This window comes from Teleopsis dalmanni, chromosome X, assembly GCF_002237135.1.
Source record: "Teleopsis dalmanni isolate 2A chromosome X, ASM223713v2, whole genome shotgun sequence".
In the NCBI taxonomy this organism is placed as follows: Eukaryota; Metazoa; Arthropoda; class Insecta; order Diptera; family Diopsidae; genus Teleopsis; species Teleopsis dalmanni.
In genome coordinates this window covers 34,219,987-34,236,003 of record NC_051848.1, presented here as the reverse complement: position 1 = coordinate 34,236,003, position 16,017 = coordinate 34,219,987, and the positions used below count along the sequence as shown (strand labels likewise).

At 30.3% G+C, this 16,017-nt stretch overlaps 1 protein-coding gene across 1 annotated transcript in view; it reads right to left on the bottom strand.

The window, feature by feature from the left end:
* LOC119689371 (lipase 3-like) overlaps window positions 1-15,589 on the bottom strand; it is a 35,526-nt gene extending 19,937 nt beyond the window's left edge. The window contains exon 1 of the mRNA XM_038104194.1: window positions 15,073-15,589. Coding sequence (XP_037960122.1) covers window positions 15,073-15,318 — 246 coding nt within the window. The 5' untranslated portion in view covers window positions 15,319-15,589. The remainder of the gene's footprint in view (window positions 1-15,072) is intronic.
* Window positions 15,590-16,017: the final 428 nt, after the last annotated feature.

Here is a 16,017-nt window from a genome sequence, read left to right as displayed (position 1 = left end):
ATTTATATTGATCAAAGAATAGAAACAATCATATGTTACTAGTACTAATACTATTGTCCACTTAACCCAGTGCAGCATAGGGTTTCAATAATTCTTCAAAATCTGACTCTATTTGGTGCTCCTCTGTAGATGTCACTCCATATATATTGTGGTTCAGTCAGCTCAATTTTAACCGTTCTTTTCCACATTTTCGCTGGCGCACCAGGTCTTCTCCTACCTTCTAGATTCCATGTCAACGCTTGCCTTGCTATGTAACCTCTTGATTGTCTAAGCGTATGATCTACTCACTTCCACTTTCTCATTTTTTACGCATGTTTAAATATTCTGTTTAGTAGTAAGTATCACCTCAACTTCAAGTATCACCTCAAAAAGATAACTCTTGCTGAGGAAGACACTTGCAGACTATGTCTAGAAGAAAAGGAGACAGCGGTGCATATATTGTGCCAATGTCCAGCACTGGCAAGTAGGAGGAAGACTGTCTTGGGACACCATTGGGTTGGTGACGACTTGGCAGGAAACCTCAAGCTAAATGAGATGCTTGCATTAACAAAAGATGTAGTTATGCGAACGGAAGCCACTCCAGCTTTAACTCAATAACAACATCCGAGAATCGAAGGACGAAAAAGGACCCAAGTCGTTTCGTGGTCTACTTCGACTAATCCTTCACTTCAGTGGGGCCACTTGTTGGACAGTGCGCTGTCCCAACGTCCCACCATATATAGTAGTAAGTTAAAATTTTAACAATCCATTTGGTTCTAAAATGTCTTAGTTAACTCACAATTACTTCATGTACGTGGATTTATAGTTTTACGAAATCAGTCTGAAAGGTCACAGTTGACTCTGCATTACTCTATGTTGTGGTTACTCGTATTTCAACAAAGTCAAAGCTATCTATGTTTTGTTATTTTGATACACATATTTCTATATTCTTTTTCTATATTGTTTTCTATCTATTAATCTTCTATTTTTTTCTATATGGTTGATTGGTTGGTTGTAGTGGCAGACCATTAGGTAACTTCTATGTAACTCAATTAGAGATTTTTCGCCATTTTGTTACCACATTCCTCGCAAGAAGACTAAGTCCATCCCGCCAAACTGAGATAATTTGATAAGTCTTTTGTTTTCACCGATGAAGAGTCTGATAAACTATCAAATAAGTTTCTTCCTAAGATTCTATATCTTCTGGACGCCAAAGCTGGGTATTCACAGAAAAAATGTTGTATGATCTCTTTCTCCTGCGGGTTTCACAACTTCTGCAGTAAGGATTATGGAGAATGCACAATTGCTCTGCGTGGATTCCTACACACCCATGACCAGAAAAAACTCCAGTAAGTTTTGCAGTATTTACGCGGTCTCTTTAGATAAGTTCCGGGGATCTATTTTTATTATAGATGGGCCATGTTAAGCTGAAAGTTGTACATGACTTAAGTGCTTTCCAACTGCTATTTGCAAGTTGCAGAAGGTAGAGGAAGGTAGTTCTCTTAATGGTCTCTAGATTAATATAAACCGGTATATGACACCAGGGCGGTGTCATATATATATTTTTTTTTTCTATTTTTATTTTTATTTTTTTTTTTATTTCTAAAATTTCTTTAAAGCAATAGTTATAATGTTACCAAGCTCAAGTTCTTAGTTTTTCTTGTATTTATTTTTTTTTCTCTTTTATTTTTTTTTCTGAAATTTTTTTTTTCTTCTAGTTTTATTTCTAAAGTTTCTTTTAACCTATAGTTATAATATAACCAATCCTATGTTTCTATTTTTTCTTCTATTTTTTTTTCTATTTTTTTTTTATTTTTTTTTTTCTATTTCTTTTTCTATTTATTTTTCTATTTTTATTTCTAAAGTTTCTTTAAACCAATAGTTATAATGTGACCTAAGAAGCATAAGTTTCTATTTCTTCTTCTATTTTTTAGTTTTTTTTTTCTATTTATTTTTCTATTTTTTTTTCTAAAGTTTCTTTCAACCTAAAGTTATAATATTTTCCAAGCTGAAGTTATGAGGCTTAAGCGTTCCATAATTTGATGTTGAAAAGCGAAAAAACGCGAACATGACTTCCTTGAAACGAATTCATTAATTAAACGTACTTAATGAAGCGCATACTCGTATCATGATATATTGTGGCCGGCCCTGGTACCCTTGCAACTGCACAATAAAACTTAAAGTCATTTTCGCGCTTAATTTGTAAATGAGCTGAAAATCTGTAAATTAAAATCTTGAACTTGAAAACAATAATGATGCCTTAATGATGATTACTGCGCTGTAAAAACAACACAAACCGATTAACCTAGTAAAATATTTTGCATTGAAAATTTTTATTTATGAGAAAACTTCATTTCGATGCTCATACATACTCGGCACATATATAGACATATATAGATACAAACAGATACTACTGAGTATGTAGCAAAGTTCAAATGTAAATAAACTGCGAAGAAAAAGAAAAATTGAAATTAAAAACGTTTTACCGATTCGTTCCACTATAAACTATTAATAATGGTCTGCATTGTCAATATCAAGGCCAGTTACAAAATCGATGTCTTCAAAAATATCCATAATCGATAATGGATTCATTTGTGCGTTCAGAGATGAACCATCCAAATTCATTGGAAATAAATTAAATAACAGAAATTTTTTTGGACAAAATAGCAAAAATTTTATGCAAATTCGTTTAAGGCAAAAAATAATCAAAAAATGTGTCTTTCATCTGGTCTGATTGCAGGTGTTGAGATAAGTTCGAGCACAAATTCGCTAACACAACTTGTGAAAGACGGAACGGTTAATGCACACCTTTAAGACAGATAAATAATTTATTAGGAAAAGATTAAAATAATAAAAAAATCAGAGATACTCGTATCATAGGAATCATAGAAATCATAAAAAAGCTTAAATGACAAATACGATTAAACGTGATTCACAAATTTTGAGCTCAGCTTATTTTTTTTTTTTGTCAAAAAGAAAAAAAAAAGCGAAAATCGAAGACATTTTAGTGGGTCAAATTGTTGTCGCTGTAGGGCCGCTGATGGAACGTTAAACTGTTGATTGTCTGTTCGACGCTGTTGATGAATGTTATGGATGAATAGTCGGACGTTTGTAGTTGCAAATACAGATCATTAAGTTAATAGCAAAAAATAAAATCTTAATTAGCACATGACGCGAAGCTGAGTTCGCTACTGGGTCCGCTGTAGCCACTAATAAAAATAAAAAAAAATTCAAAAAAATAAAAAAAAAAAATAAAGAAAAAGTGGCAACCCAAATAAAATTAAAAAGTATCTAAATAAAAACTAGATACAAGAGTCTGAATAAAAAGCATGAAGAAAAAGATACATAAATAAATGAGCGCAAAAGCAGGTAGATTGGGATAGGTCATGATTTGTTGGTCGATGAAATGTTGCGCCAGCAAACCATGAAAATTGCTTGCTAACTGATTTTCGACTTTTTATACGTTTTTCTAGCCAACGACGATTTGCAGCCAACAAGGCGAAATATTGTTACTACATAGGAGCAGAGGTTGATTGAATATCGTAAAAAATCTTAATTTACCAAAATAACTTAAATCACTTGTTTCTTTAAATTAGCGATTGCGAAACTGACAATTTAGCCAAGCCAATTGATCATTTTGCAGTAAAGAAATTGCAAAAGAGTTCGGTATGCACTATGATATCTACAAAATCTACTATGAAATCGCCATGTTGCAAGTTTCAAAGACTTAAGAAATCCAAAATATACCAATTTGAAGGGACCCATTAAAAAATGTTCTTCAAAAATTGCTTTCGGCACATATATACATATATATATTTTTTTTTATGAATATAAGTTGTAATATAACGTCAAATTTTCTTGACGAAAGCGACTATTATATTTTAATAGAAACTATTATATTTCATAAAGAGGTTTTTTCGAACAGTTCTGAACTACAACAACAAAAATTAATTTTATATTATTTTAATTAATAGCATTTTTGGCTGGCTATACAGCTGTTTCGAGTATTGCCAAATACCCATCATCAGTGGTCTTGGAAATAATTCTTGTATTTAATTATTCGTAAATAATTATTTTTGAGACTACAAGTACCAGGAATCGAATTTGGGTCCTGCCAAATTTTTTAATAATATAAAAATTTTATATATACATATTCTGTCAAATTATATTGTGACTTTTAACATTTTTTTGAGAAATAAAACTTAAGTCATAATAATTCACAATTTAGGTAATTCACCCTGTGTAGAACTACTTTTTTTATAAATTAAGACTTATGATAGCATTAGGTATTAGGTTATGCTGATCTATTGCGATACCAGATCATAGTCTTATTTTAGCGATTGAGTGCATTACTTAGAATGCGGTTTCTATTAGAATATCAACAGAAACCTAAGGTATGTGGTTCAGTTCGAGAAAAGTGACAGCCCCTAAGTTGTCGAGTTCTCGAGAGAGCCGGGCAGTTACACAACAGATGCTCCAGAGTTTTCTTTACAAGTGACTTGTAATACACCAATTAATGTTTCTACAGTTTTGGCATTATAATAATATAATGTAAAAATATAATTTTTATAATTGTGGATATAAGCAATAAGAAATACATATATTCAAGTAAAAGGTCTTTTCAAGTAAATGTTTTTAATATCTTAAATTGCAGGAAAACTAACACCTACCAGGCATTGAACATTTTTCAATCCATAAATAATTATATGACATTAAGAATGAGAAATAACTTCAGTTCATTGAACTGCTGAGAAAGACCTTCAAGAGTACACTCAAAAAATGATTTCGTCTAAAATAATGAAAAATTCATCAACTGTTTTTCGTTTACAAGTCTCGGTTATATCAACTGTAATTCCACTAGTCTATATTTTGTTGCTTAAAAAAATTCTCCACACTTTATTTCCTAAGACCACTGATGATGATTACTTAGCAATACTCGAAACAGCGTTGTATGGTCCACCAAACTTCAATAAACTAACTAAAATTTTTGTTGTTGTCGTTTTATAGCTATTCGAAATCTTCCAACGTGTCTCCGTCACTTTCGGGAAAAAACTTAACATTTAAAATGAAAGATTTTTCAATTCTTTTTCAGTAACAGATATCATTTACATCCAATATAGTTCAGTCTCCACAATGGAAGAAAGGGTTGACAAATAAATACTTTGTTTTCTAGAAATGTTTTGCAAGCTTAGAAAATTATTTTGATCACCATTTGCCAACTATTTTTCGTTTGAATTTTTTATTTACATGAACTATAGTTCAGTTATTCATTAGAAAAAAATTTTTTTCCAAAAAAGGTATATATGTCTAAATCGACATTTTATCTAACAGCTGTATCTAAAGCGGAACTGATATAAAGCAAATTTTGAATACTCTTTGTATATATATATATATATACATATGTTTAAATCGGCAGTTTATATCAGATTTGGCATTATTTTTAGCTGACTGAATTTTTTTCAGTAATTTCCAAAAATTACTGTATGGCGCAATTTGCCATATACCTTCCGGATTTTGTTGTTTGTTAACTACTTCTTAAGTAATAGACCATTTTCAAAAATTTTTTATTATGTTAGTAAACTCTTTCTTGATATGTGGTACAAATTTGAGCGCCATCTGTCAATTAATTTGTTTACAGCAGCTGTTAATGTGAGACAACCTCAAGTGCATTTAGCGATTTTTACTATGGAAAGTTCTTGTTGTACGCGACTTTTTTACCAAACATGGCACCACTGTCATCGCTCAAGCACCATATACGCCAGATCTGGATCCATGCGACTTTTTCCTGTCCCCGAAACTCAAATTGCCTTTTAGTGATAAGCGTTTTGAGTCAATTGAATCGGTAAAAGAGAATTCGCTGAAGGAACTAAAAGCCATACCTGCACGGGCATACGAAAAGTGTATGGAAGATTGGGTTAAGCGTTGGCATATATGTATCGCTTCAGAAGTAGCATATTTTGAGAGAAATAAAATAAATTTGGAGTAAAATTCAAATTTGTGTGTTTTATTTACAAAATCCAGGTACTTTTTGAGCTTACTTATTTTGCAATAGATTTATTGCAAAATCATTTTGGTAGCAACTTTATGTCTAGAAGTGGTCCTGCTCCTATTAACTGGCCCCCTCATTCGTGTGCTTTTCGATTACTTTTTATGGGACTATGTTAAGTTATTGGTCATGATTTATCTTTATAAAATTATAGATCTTATGTTTTACTGGCGGAACATTTCAAATAGTTAACTTGTATTATAAAAGGGTTATTAACTATAAAGTAAATTTTTCTCTGGCATATATGTTTTACGTAATTAGTTTACTTCATTGTTTATTTGAAAAGTTGAACTGCTCAACTATCTCGTCATTGGGCAATTTGCAGAATATCATCCTAATAGAAAGCAATACTAAGTTTATATAGCGAAACCTATTAAATGGTACGATTGCACAACCCACGTTCGAGATGTGCAAGCCTACCTGCTCCGGATCGCCTTATTTACAGCCATGAAGCGTTGACTTGATAATGACAGACTGCGTTGCAGAGTTGTCAAGAAACCGTAGTGCCAGGCAATGGGGCGGCCAGGTCATACATAGGCACGTACGGATTTAAATAATAAAATTAAAACAAATTATGTAATTCGAAATAGTGAAAATGCTTCAAGTCGGAAGTGTACATGTCGCTTAAATGAATTTTTAGTTTTTTTATCGTCGAGGCACACAAAAATTATGTAAAGTAAAAATGCCAAAATAATAAAACAATTTAATTATGATGCATAACATGAAACCATTACCAAACAAAAGTATAAAAAACAAAATTGACAATTTGTGTTTTTATTTAATTTATTTTATTTTTTTAAATAATTTCTCGTTTTCTATAAATGTTGCACAAAATTTCACTGAAAAACACATTAACCCTCAAAACCCCGAAAAATACGAGTCTTTGAAGTACAAGTACAAGTACAAGTACATATTGCATTGCATATAACTCAATACTCGTAACGCGTTATGATTACACACATCACACAAATTACACACATTACACACACTACACAGTACATAGTGCAGAGGTAAAGTTAATTCGCGTTTATTGCCAAATCGCAGATAAAAAAGTTTTACGTAAAATTACCAAATATTAACATTTATAACACTTGCTTGGCAAAAGATACATTTTTATGGCTGCTATCAACTCCGGTAAGGGACCAGGCGGGACGGGACGGGCCGAGCCGAGCCGGGAGGGGCAACTATTGTGCTAGGGCGCGGTAACTTACATATTCAAATAAATAATATAAATTGTAATTGATAAAACTAATAAAACTGAATTGCTGTGTGTACTTGACAGCCACATTAAATAAGCGAAGCTAGTAAGTAGCTCATTGGACAAATGGGCAAATGGACAAACTGTCAATCAAGCAAACAACCTCAAACGCATGGTAACAAAAGTAAATAATCGTACAGCGAAAGATACACAAACAGATACGGGGCTATCTATGAATTACAAGAAGTTTTCGAACAAAATAACCAAAAACTAAGCAAACAAAGCATAGAAAAATATTAACGAAGCGATTATTTGCATTGCAAACATTTATTTGGACATGTTTGAAATTTTAACGCATTCGTAACCTGAAGATTCATATTCGTAAAATAATTCACGTAATCCATAAAATTTTAATATTAAGCTTTGAGGGATCCATTCGACAATTCGACACTCCATATCGGTTCTAATATTTACTTGTAAAAACTTGGAAATATTTACCATGTTGTAATCAAGTAATCAAGTTACATTGACATCAACAAATCAAGCACATTAAATATATCTATATCTATATATATACGAGTATATGTCTTAAAGTCCAATATTTTCAAGGATATATAAATAGTAAGATACTAAAATTGAAGTACAAATTTAGTATAGACAAGTTTAAGACTTACATATAAGAAAATACAGTCTCGACACCTGTTGGTATAAGTTAATCCGTGGATATAACTTCACACAAAATACAATACATATAGAGAAGTATATACATATTGGTCCACAATATGTATGTTATATGCAAAATAACAAGAAGTAATTTAAGTTTCCGTTTTTACAAAGTTCTCATATCACTATTGTGTTTCATGCAACGGATTTGTCAGTCAACATATTATATATTTAATATTGACTTACCTTGTTTGATCACGATATGAAATTGTATAAAATTGGTTAAAATAATTCAAATTTCTGTCTTTACAATATTCCTTAGTCACTATTGTGTTTAATCCTAAGGACTTAACAGACAATATATTATTATATAGGTTTACTAATAGGTTACTGTAAACTAGAAAACCATGCTAGAAGATTAGATCTCTCACTTAATCAAATCTATGGCAGCTGTGGGTAAGACGATGAGAGTGCCTCTCATCTATTATGTTTTTGCCCAGCTCATGCAAGAGCCCTCTTTCCTCTTTCTTGAGAATCTTGTTCAATTACAAGACCTGACACTAAATAGCATTTAAGGCTACGCCAAAGGTTTCAGGTGGTTTTAAGCCCTGAGTTTTCCTATATATATGGTAACACAGTGGGCTAATAGGCTTAAGTGGATCGCCGTTATAACCTACTTATCTACCTACCTTGAATGACCACGATGTGGAATATAAACTATTTAGAAATAATTTAAGTTTATCCTTTTACAAAGCAGAATAATAAACAATGGAGACCTGCTTTAAATAACTCATATTCTGCAGGTTTGTTTAAAATGAGCTAAAACAATAATATAGCAATTAACAGATATTAATAATTAACAGAATCAACAGACCAAATAACAGTGTGTCAATCGTGGAATACAGCAATATTTAATGGTTGTATATTTATATAGCTGTTGTTTATGCGCTAGTTCGTACAATAGCACGGCAAGTGTAACTGAATAACGCAAATTAAGTGTAAGTCCGATAGCAATGTAAGTACAACTCCTTACAACATTAAAACTTATTAAATAAATAAATCAAATAAATAGTCAAACTTTCAAGTAGTACAGGATATATTTGATAAAAGAGCGCCATTGTGTTAACGTACAAGAACCAAACAGTTAGGTCTCCTCCAATAAAGCTGCTATTTTGGAAACCATTAAAATAGTCAATAAATTGGTTGTGCATTGAAATTGGAGGAAATGACTTGGAGATGCAGTAATGGATGTTTTTTATAACTTATACACTACTTTATGTTAGACTGTTATTAGACGATCCATCCCATTCAAGTTAGTCACTGCTTTGACTTATTAGTCTAGCTTACAAAATTACTCGTTTTATGACTGATGTAGGTTTCTCTTCCATGAGCATTATTTGATTGTCTTGTCTTGATGGTCAGCAGGTGAATTGGTCATCTCTAATTTTAGTGGACTTATTCAATGCTCATAATTTCTTTATTTAATTGCATTGAAGCAGTTAAAACTTTTATGTCAATATCGTGCAAAAATGTATACTCGCAAATAAATTATAAAAGATACTAATTAATTTTTTTTTTTTTTTTGCTAAAATATATGGGTTACAAGTTTAAAACTTTATGAATATTTATTGCGGAGTTTATTGCCTACTAATTTAATAAATTGCATCTGAATTAAAGGTGTTTGGAAGACCGAACACGGAAATAAACGGTCGTTCATAGATAAAATAGCAAAAAGAAAATATCTGTTTTAATTTTATTTATTTTTCTTGTTTTCTACATTTATTATAATAATTTTTTTTATTTTATTACAATAATATTTTTTTATTTGTGTATATTTTGTCCTCTTCTTTCTGGTTTGGCACAATTTTTTTGGAATTTGTAATTTGCAATTTGGAATAACAAAGCATTAATTCCGCATACTTACGGTAAAGTGAACCTTTGCAAAACTCATGCCAACTGCGATCTTTTAATAACTGAAATGCAGTTTTCGCGTACGATTCGATACCTGAAAGAGTTTGAGTTTAACGAAGTAATTGCGTCTTTAAGCCTAACCAATCTGGATTTGCAATGGTTGAGGTCTGACTGACTTAAAGAAATGGGCGACGAAGATAGTGAAAAAGATCATGAAGAGTCTTTAGGAATGTGTTTTCAACTTTATGAATACAATTATGTTTTCGATCTCCTCACTTAAATTGAGAAGCTTTCAAAGCATTCTGCTTTTAATATAGCCATACCTCAACAAAAAGTTTCTAAATTTCAATAGTAAATTTCAATTAATTAAAATATTATAAAAGAAATTTTGTTATTGTAGTCCACTACTTTTCGAAAATTCTTTTAAATTGATTACCAAACTTCCTTTTTGACAAAAGAAATTAAATTCTTGATATATATAAACTTTAACGAACAGTAGCGAATTGCAACAACAGAATTTTTTAATTATTTTTAATTAACTGAATTTTTGGCTGATCCTACAGCTGTTTCGAGTATTGCCAAATATCCATCATCAGTGGTCTTGGAACTATTTCTTTGTTTTATTTATAAGTACATAGTTTTTTGAGACTGCAAGTACCATGGATTGAACTCGTGCCCTTCCAAATTTGAAGCACAGAGTCAGCGTTCATTAACCAACTGAAACAAACCCATACTTCAAATTACAAATTTAATAAATACCATTAATTAAATTTACTCGAAACAACTATTTATAAATAAAAGAGTCAGATACTTAATCGCACTTACTTAAATCACAAGATTAAAACAACACTGTATATCAGAACAAAAAGTATTTAGAATTCTCTTTTAAATAGATTGATATATTTCATAAATTGAAGCATTGTTGAGGAGTTTTTTTTTGTCAATATTTACTACCGTCTCTTCCTCAGTTTGTTGATATCAGGTTTGTAAATAAATCGTGCATTAACGTTCCCACAAATTTATAATAAAATATTCTAACAAAATACTTATACTCCTAACAAAATATATTATAACAAAATATTATCCATCAGTACGGCTAATAAAGTCTATACACATCCAAAAACATTATTAGCGCCCCGCCACATTTACGATATCTTAATTAACTATATCTTAACTTTTATAAAATGTCACTTTGAGTATGGTCGAAAAAATAATATGAAAGATTTATCGAATATTATATATTATTTTATGCTATATATTCACTTAGACCTGATGAATCCCTTTAGGATATATTCGTATGGATTTTATATGAAAAAAAGGTTCAACACGGAGGGCGCTGGAGTACCAAAGATTATTAAAAATGAAAGGTCTGCACATGCTTTGTACTACATATTTTGACGAAAGATCTAAAAGACTGGAAAGTTTAGGTTAACACAAAGGTGACCTTTTTCATAGAATCTGGAAAGATGTATGTGTATGATTATAATTAAATAGTGTAAAATAATATAAATAAGTTTTATTTAGCAAAAATTAAATTGCTTTGGAGAGAATTACTGCTAAACAAAAATATGCCACCAATCTATGGGTTAGGTTAGATTAAAGTAAGGCATTACACGCTAAAACCCAACATGGGCACAAATAATGACCCATTGTGTTGCGAATGCATGGTTATAGTGGTACTCGAAGGTACTCATACAATCTGAATGAGAGTAGTAAAATCAGATGAGGTATATTAGTACCAAATACAGACTTACAAGTGCGACTAAGTGCTTTGAGAACAAAAAAGATTTCAAGAAAAATAGAGTAATAATAGAATACAAATTTATAGGATGTGCTCTAATACTGAATTAGATAAGCTACTTAAAGGCGAGTAGGATTTAATTTATCATTATAAGTGGCAGTTGTTTAAATACTATTAAATAAATTGAAAAGTGTGGCAATAAAGAACTATAGATAATTCACTAATAACTAAGTGCACTAAGGCAAAATAGTGAAAGGCAACAAAGGTTGCAATGAGTTGTAGTGCTGTAGAGGAAAAAGGAACAATAGCTTACATCTATTTTCGTATATCATTTACTGACGTGAATAACAGTGATTTTTTTTGTAATTATCGTTTTTTTGTAATAATTTTTAACAAAAGAAGTTAGTTTTACTTACAGTTTATGATATGGTGGTAAAATACAGTTTTCAATATAGCATATAGAGAGTATTTCTTAACAAATATTATTATTTTTTGGGTTTTGATTTCATGGTCTGAGAAACGAAAATGGAAAATAAACTCCATTAAAAACATTAATCGAAATCTTGATCTTAAAAGTAAAGCATCTTCATACCACTGAAAAGTTCTATAGCTTGCTGATTTATAGAGACTCTTAAAATAGTCCCTAAATCAGAACTAGAAAAGAAAATTACCAAAAAGATAATGGTTGCCATTTTTAATTGCCTCATTAGTAATTTATTAATATATTTTCACCGCAAAAGCCATATATGGAGTAGCACCCAAACAATAATACTTCGTTCCTTATCTGTTTATAAGTGCAAAATTAGTAATTAAAAGACTACAGAAAATTCAGAAACTGAGTCGAAAGTTATTCTATGGGCCAAATTAGACCATACCATTGAATAATTATCGATCCTTTTCAAACAGTATCTGTTACGACATTACGACTCAATGAACTTAATATATTAGGCGAATAAGTAAGATTTAAAATGGATAAATGAGGTATTTAGAACATTAAATTAATGTTGAAATTTAAAAAAATTCGACACAGTGATACCTTTTAAATAGAATAAATATAACTATTCTAGTAGCTTCATACTGTTCAAGAATTCAAGACCTTTATTTTGTGAAGTAGAAATAATATGGGTGTTTCTCTAAGAGGCGTGTTAAGCTCCTAAGCAATCCTTGCTTGAAATATGTTAAGTGTAAGATAAGTGCAGATATGCGATTAAACTGACGATGTAGTCATCATCGCCCAGTATGGATTGGCTATGTTCAGGTATTTTTGTTTAATTTATAGTTTAACTGTAGCAAATGGAACAGTAAAGTAAATATCTGAAAAGTAAATGTCAGGCAGAAGAGCCCTGCAGTGTCTGAGATGTCCTTATTACATAGTTCCTACCACAGTACTATCCACATAAATAGTATGGTACAATCTATTCGTGATATTATTAATGCAATCGGCAAAAACAGAAATCATCATAATGTTAAATCAATAATAAATCAAAATATCATAAATAAACTATAAGATTTCTAGTGTAGAGCAGGTATTACACGTCTTCCATAAGTAGCACCGTGCAAAACCATATAACACAGCTCATAGCATAACTCAAAGCACCACAGTTTATTCTCATAGAATAAACTGCAGTTTAAACTGACGATGTAGTCATCATCGCCCAATATAAACTGGAAGTTTTTATTCTCATAGAATAAACTGCAAGGTAACAGTTTTGGTGGTAATGTTTCGGCAGTTGAGTTCTGCTGAATAAACATATATTTATATATATGTTGTGATTTTACTTAGGTTTCAACTTAGAAGTATATTTTTCGAATAAAAAAAACAAAATATGAAAATAAATATATATATGAGAAATCCAATTAATATACACTACATAAAACCTGAACTTATATACACGATATATGATATATACTCGATATATGTATATCTCTTATTCGATAGTTTCATGCTTTTCATGCTATGGGAAAAACAATAAAGAGTATAATAAATACTAAATACAAAATTCTCAGTTAAATTTAGACAGAGTTAAGATAATAGTAATTACTTATTAAGAATGTGTGGAAGTTTGTTTCTTTTTTTTTATTATTATAATTATCATATGTTGTTAAAACAATAGAATAAATTTGATCGCGAAGATCACACTTTTAAACTAATGGTTATGATTTCTTGTAGTTATAATTATAGTCCAATATCAATTTGAATTGGTTTTTAAAGCAGTTTTTCGTACAGTAGTGAACTACAAGAATAAATATTCATTTTTTATTAATTTAATTAATTGCATTTTTGGCTGACCACACAGCTGTTTCGAGTATTGCCAAATACCCATCATCTGTGGTCTAGGAAATAATTCTTCTATTTAATTATTCGTAAATAATTTTTTGTGACTGCAAGTACAAGTGATTAAATTCGTGCCCTGCCAAATTTGAAGCTCAGAGTCAGTGTTCATTAGCCAGCTGACCCAAAGCCGTACTTGACTTGTATGTTTGTATCTTTTTCCTGGAGTTTTGTTAATTTGCTGTGAAAGTTTTATTAACAAATCTACTTGCTTTAATTGTAATTGTAATTGGAGTAATTGTATTAATTAATTATATTTTAATTTTTAATTATTAAATTTCAATACTATTCTGTTTGTAGTGGCATTATTTGTTTTTAAACGAATCAGTATTTTCAGTATTTTATCAACATATTAATTTAAAATTAATGAATTAATTTTAAATAATGAACAACACAACGATGAAAAAGCTAAATACTAAAAATAATATCTATTTCACTGTTAATCACAGATTAACAGATTTTCAGCTGTTTCTTCAGTCTACACACGATTACAGAGCATTATTTAAAATTCTATTAAAACATCTATTAATTTTTTTAGGTTTTTTTTTTGTTTTTCACGTAAACCTTTTAGTATTATATATCTAATATGATTTTTTTTGTTTTTTTTTGTACCTTTTTTTTGTGTTATATATCTTTGTTTTCATTGTTATTTCTGTTATCTTCCAACTGTATAGATTGTGAAAAGTGTTAATTTGAAATATGGTTTTTTCTTCTTCATCATCATCATCAATTATCTTTCGAAAGTAGAAGTAAGAAGAAAATTAGGAAGTTGACAGTCACCGCTATTGTCAGCGGTGACTGTCATTATATGAAGTCAATAGAAGCCAACAGCCCATAGAGACTTGAAAACTTTTTGAGATCTTAATTTACGATGAGTTTTCACTTTTCTATTATTGTACAAATAAGCAATAAAAAGATAATATCTGTAATAACTGAAAATCACGTTCTCTTAAAGAAATGTTTTCCAAGCTCCATACATTAGTTACGTTCTAATTCTTGAATGCAGCAATAAATATTGTAAAATGGCTTTTACTGTTAATGGGAATTGTGAAGAAGAAGAAAAAATCTATTAAACAAAGGCCATTTCACATTAGTTGAATAGAAAAGTGCATAAAATCTTTTAAACACGATCATTTATAGAAAAAAAGAACTTTAAAATGAATAATAAAAAGAAGTTCAATACTTTTTTATCTTTCACTTACCGTTATAAGTGAAGCATCTTCCAATACATCGGACTTAAGATTCCGACCACCTCCCGCCAAATTAGCATTACTTGACAATAGAACGCTATTGAGTAAATTCTTAAAACTTAATGATGTATAACTAAAGGGCGATAAAATCGTGAAAGCCGTTGTCTGGCCCTGTAACTGTATTAGAACTAAAAATATGAGGTACGCAGCAATCGGCCAGGTGCGTGATATTCTATAGACGTTATCACTGTGGTACATATTTGCAAGAAATGGTGTTTTGTACTGAGTTCTTAAATTAATTGTAATTATACTTAAACTTATAAACAAAAAACGAATTCAATATCACTTATTTAAATGCAATGATCGATTTTTATATTTTTTAAAAAGTAATGTCACCGATCGAGACCGCAAATCTACGGAACTTAACGGTTTTTCGCGTTAAACACAAAAAAAAATTAGAAAACTAGAAAAAATCCGTTTTGGGTGATTCAATTTCAAATATTTTGTTTAAATCAAATATGTTTAGGTTTCAAACTAATTATGTTTCCATTTAAATTTTCAAACAAAATTTTATGTGTAAGTAAATTTTTAACCACAAGCATGAAAAATTTTTTCTTTAATTAATTTTTAATTAAAACAATTAATTTTAAACAATTATTAAATGAATTGAATGGATTTCCTTAAATTATTTCAAACGATGCACTTGCACACCCGCTTCCGCTTTTCATGCTATGCTCCAAACGAACGCCGTGAACGTACTGATTCCAGATCCATGTACGCACCTCAGCTCATCAAATCAGCACTGCATCGCGATCCGTTTCAGTTTTTACTGTTTAATTTCTTTTGTTTGTTTTGTGTTTGTGATTCTTCAAAACAACACAAAAATCACAACAAAACACAACAAAAATCACAACAAATCACAACAAAACACAACAAAACACAACGAAAAACAACAAA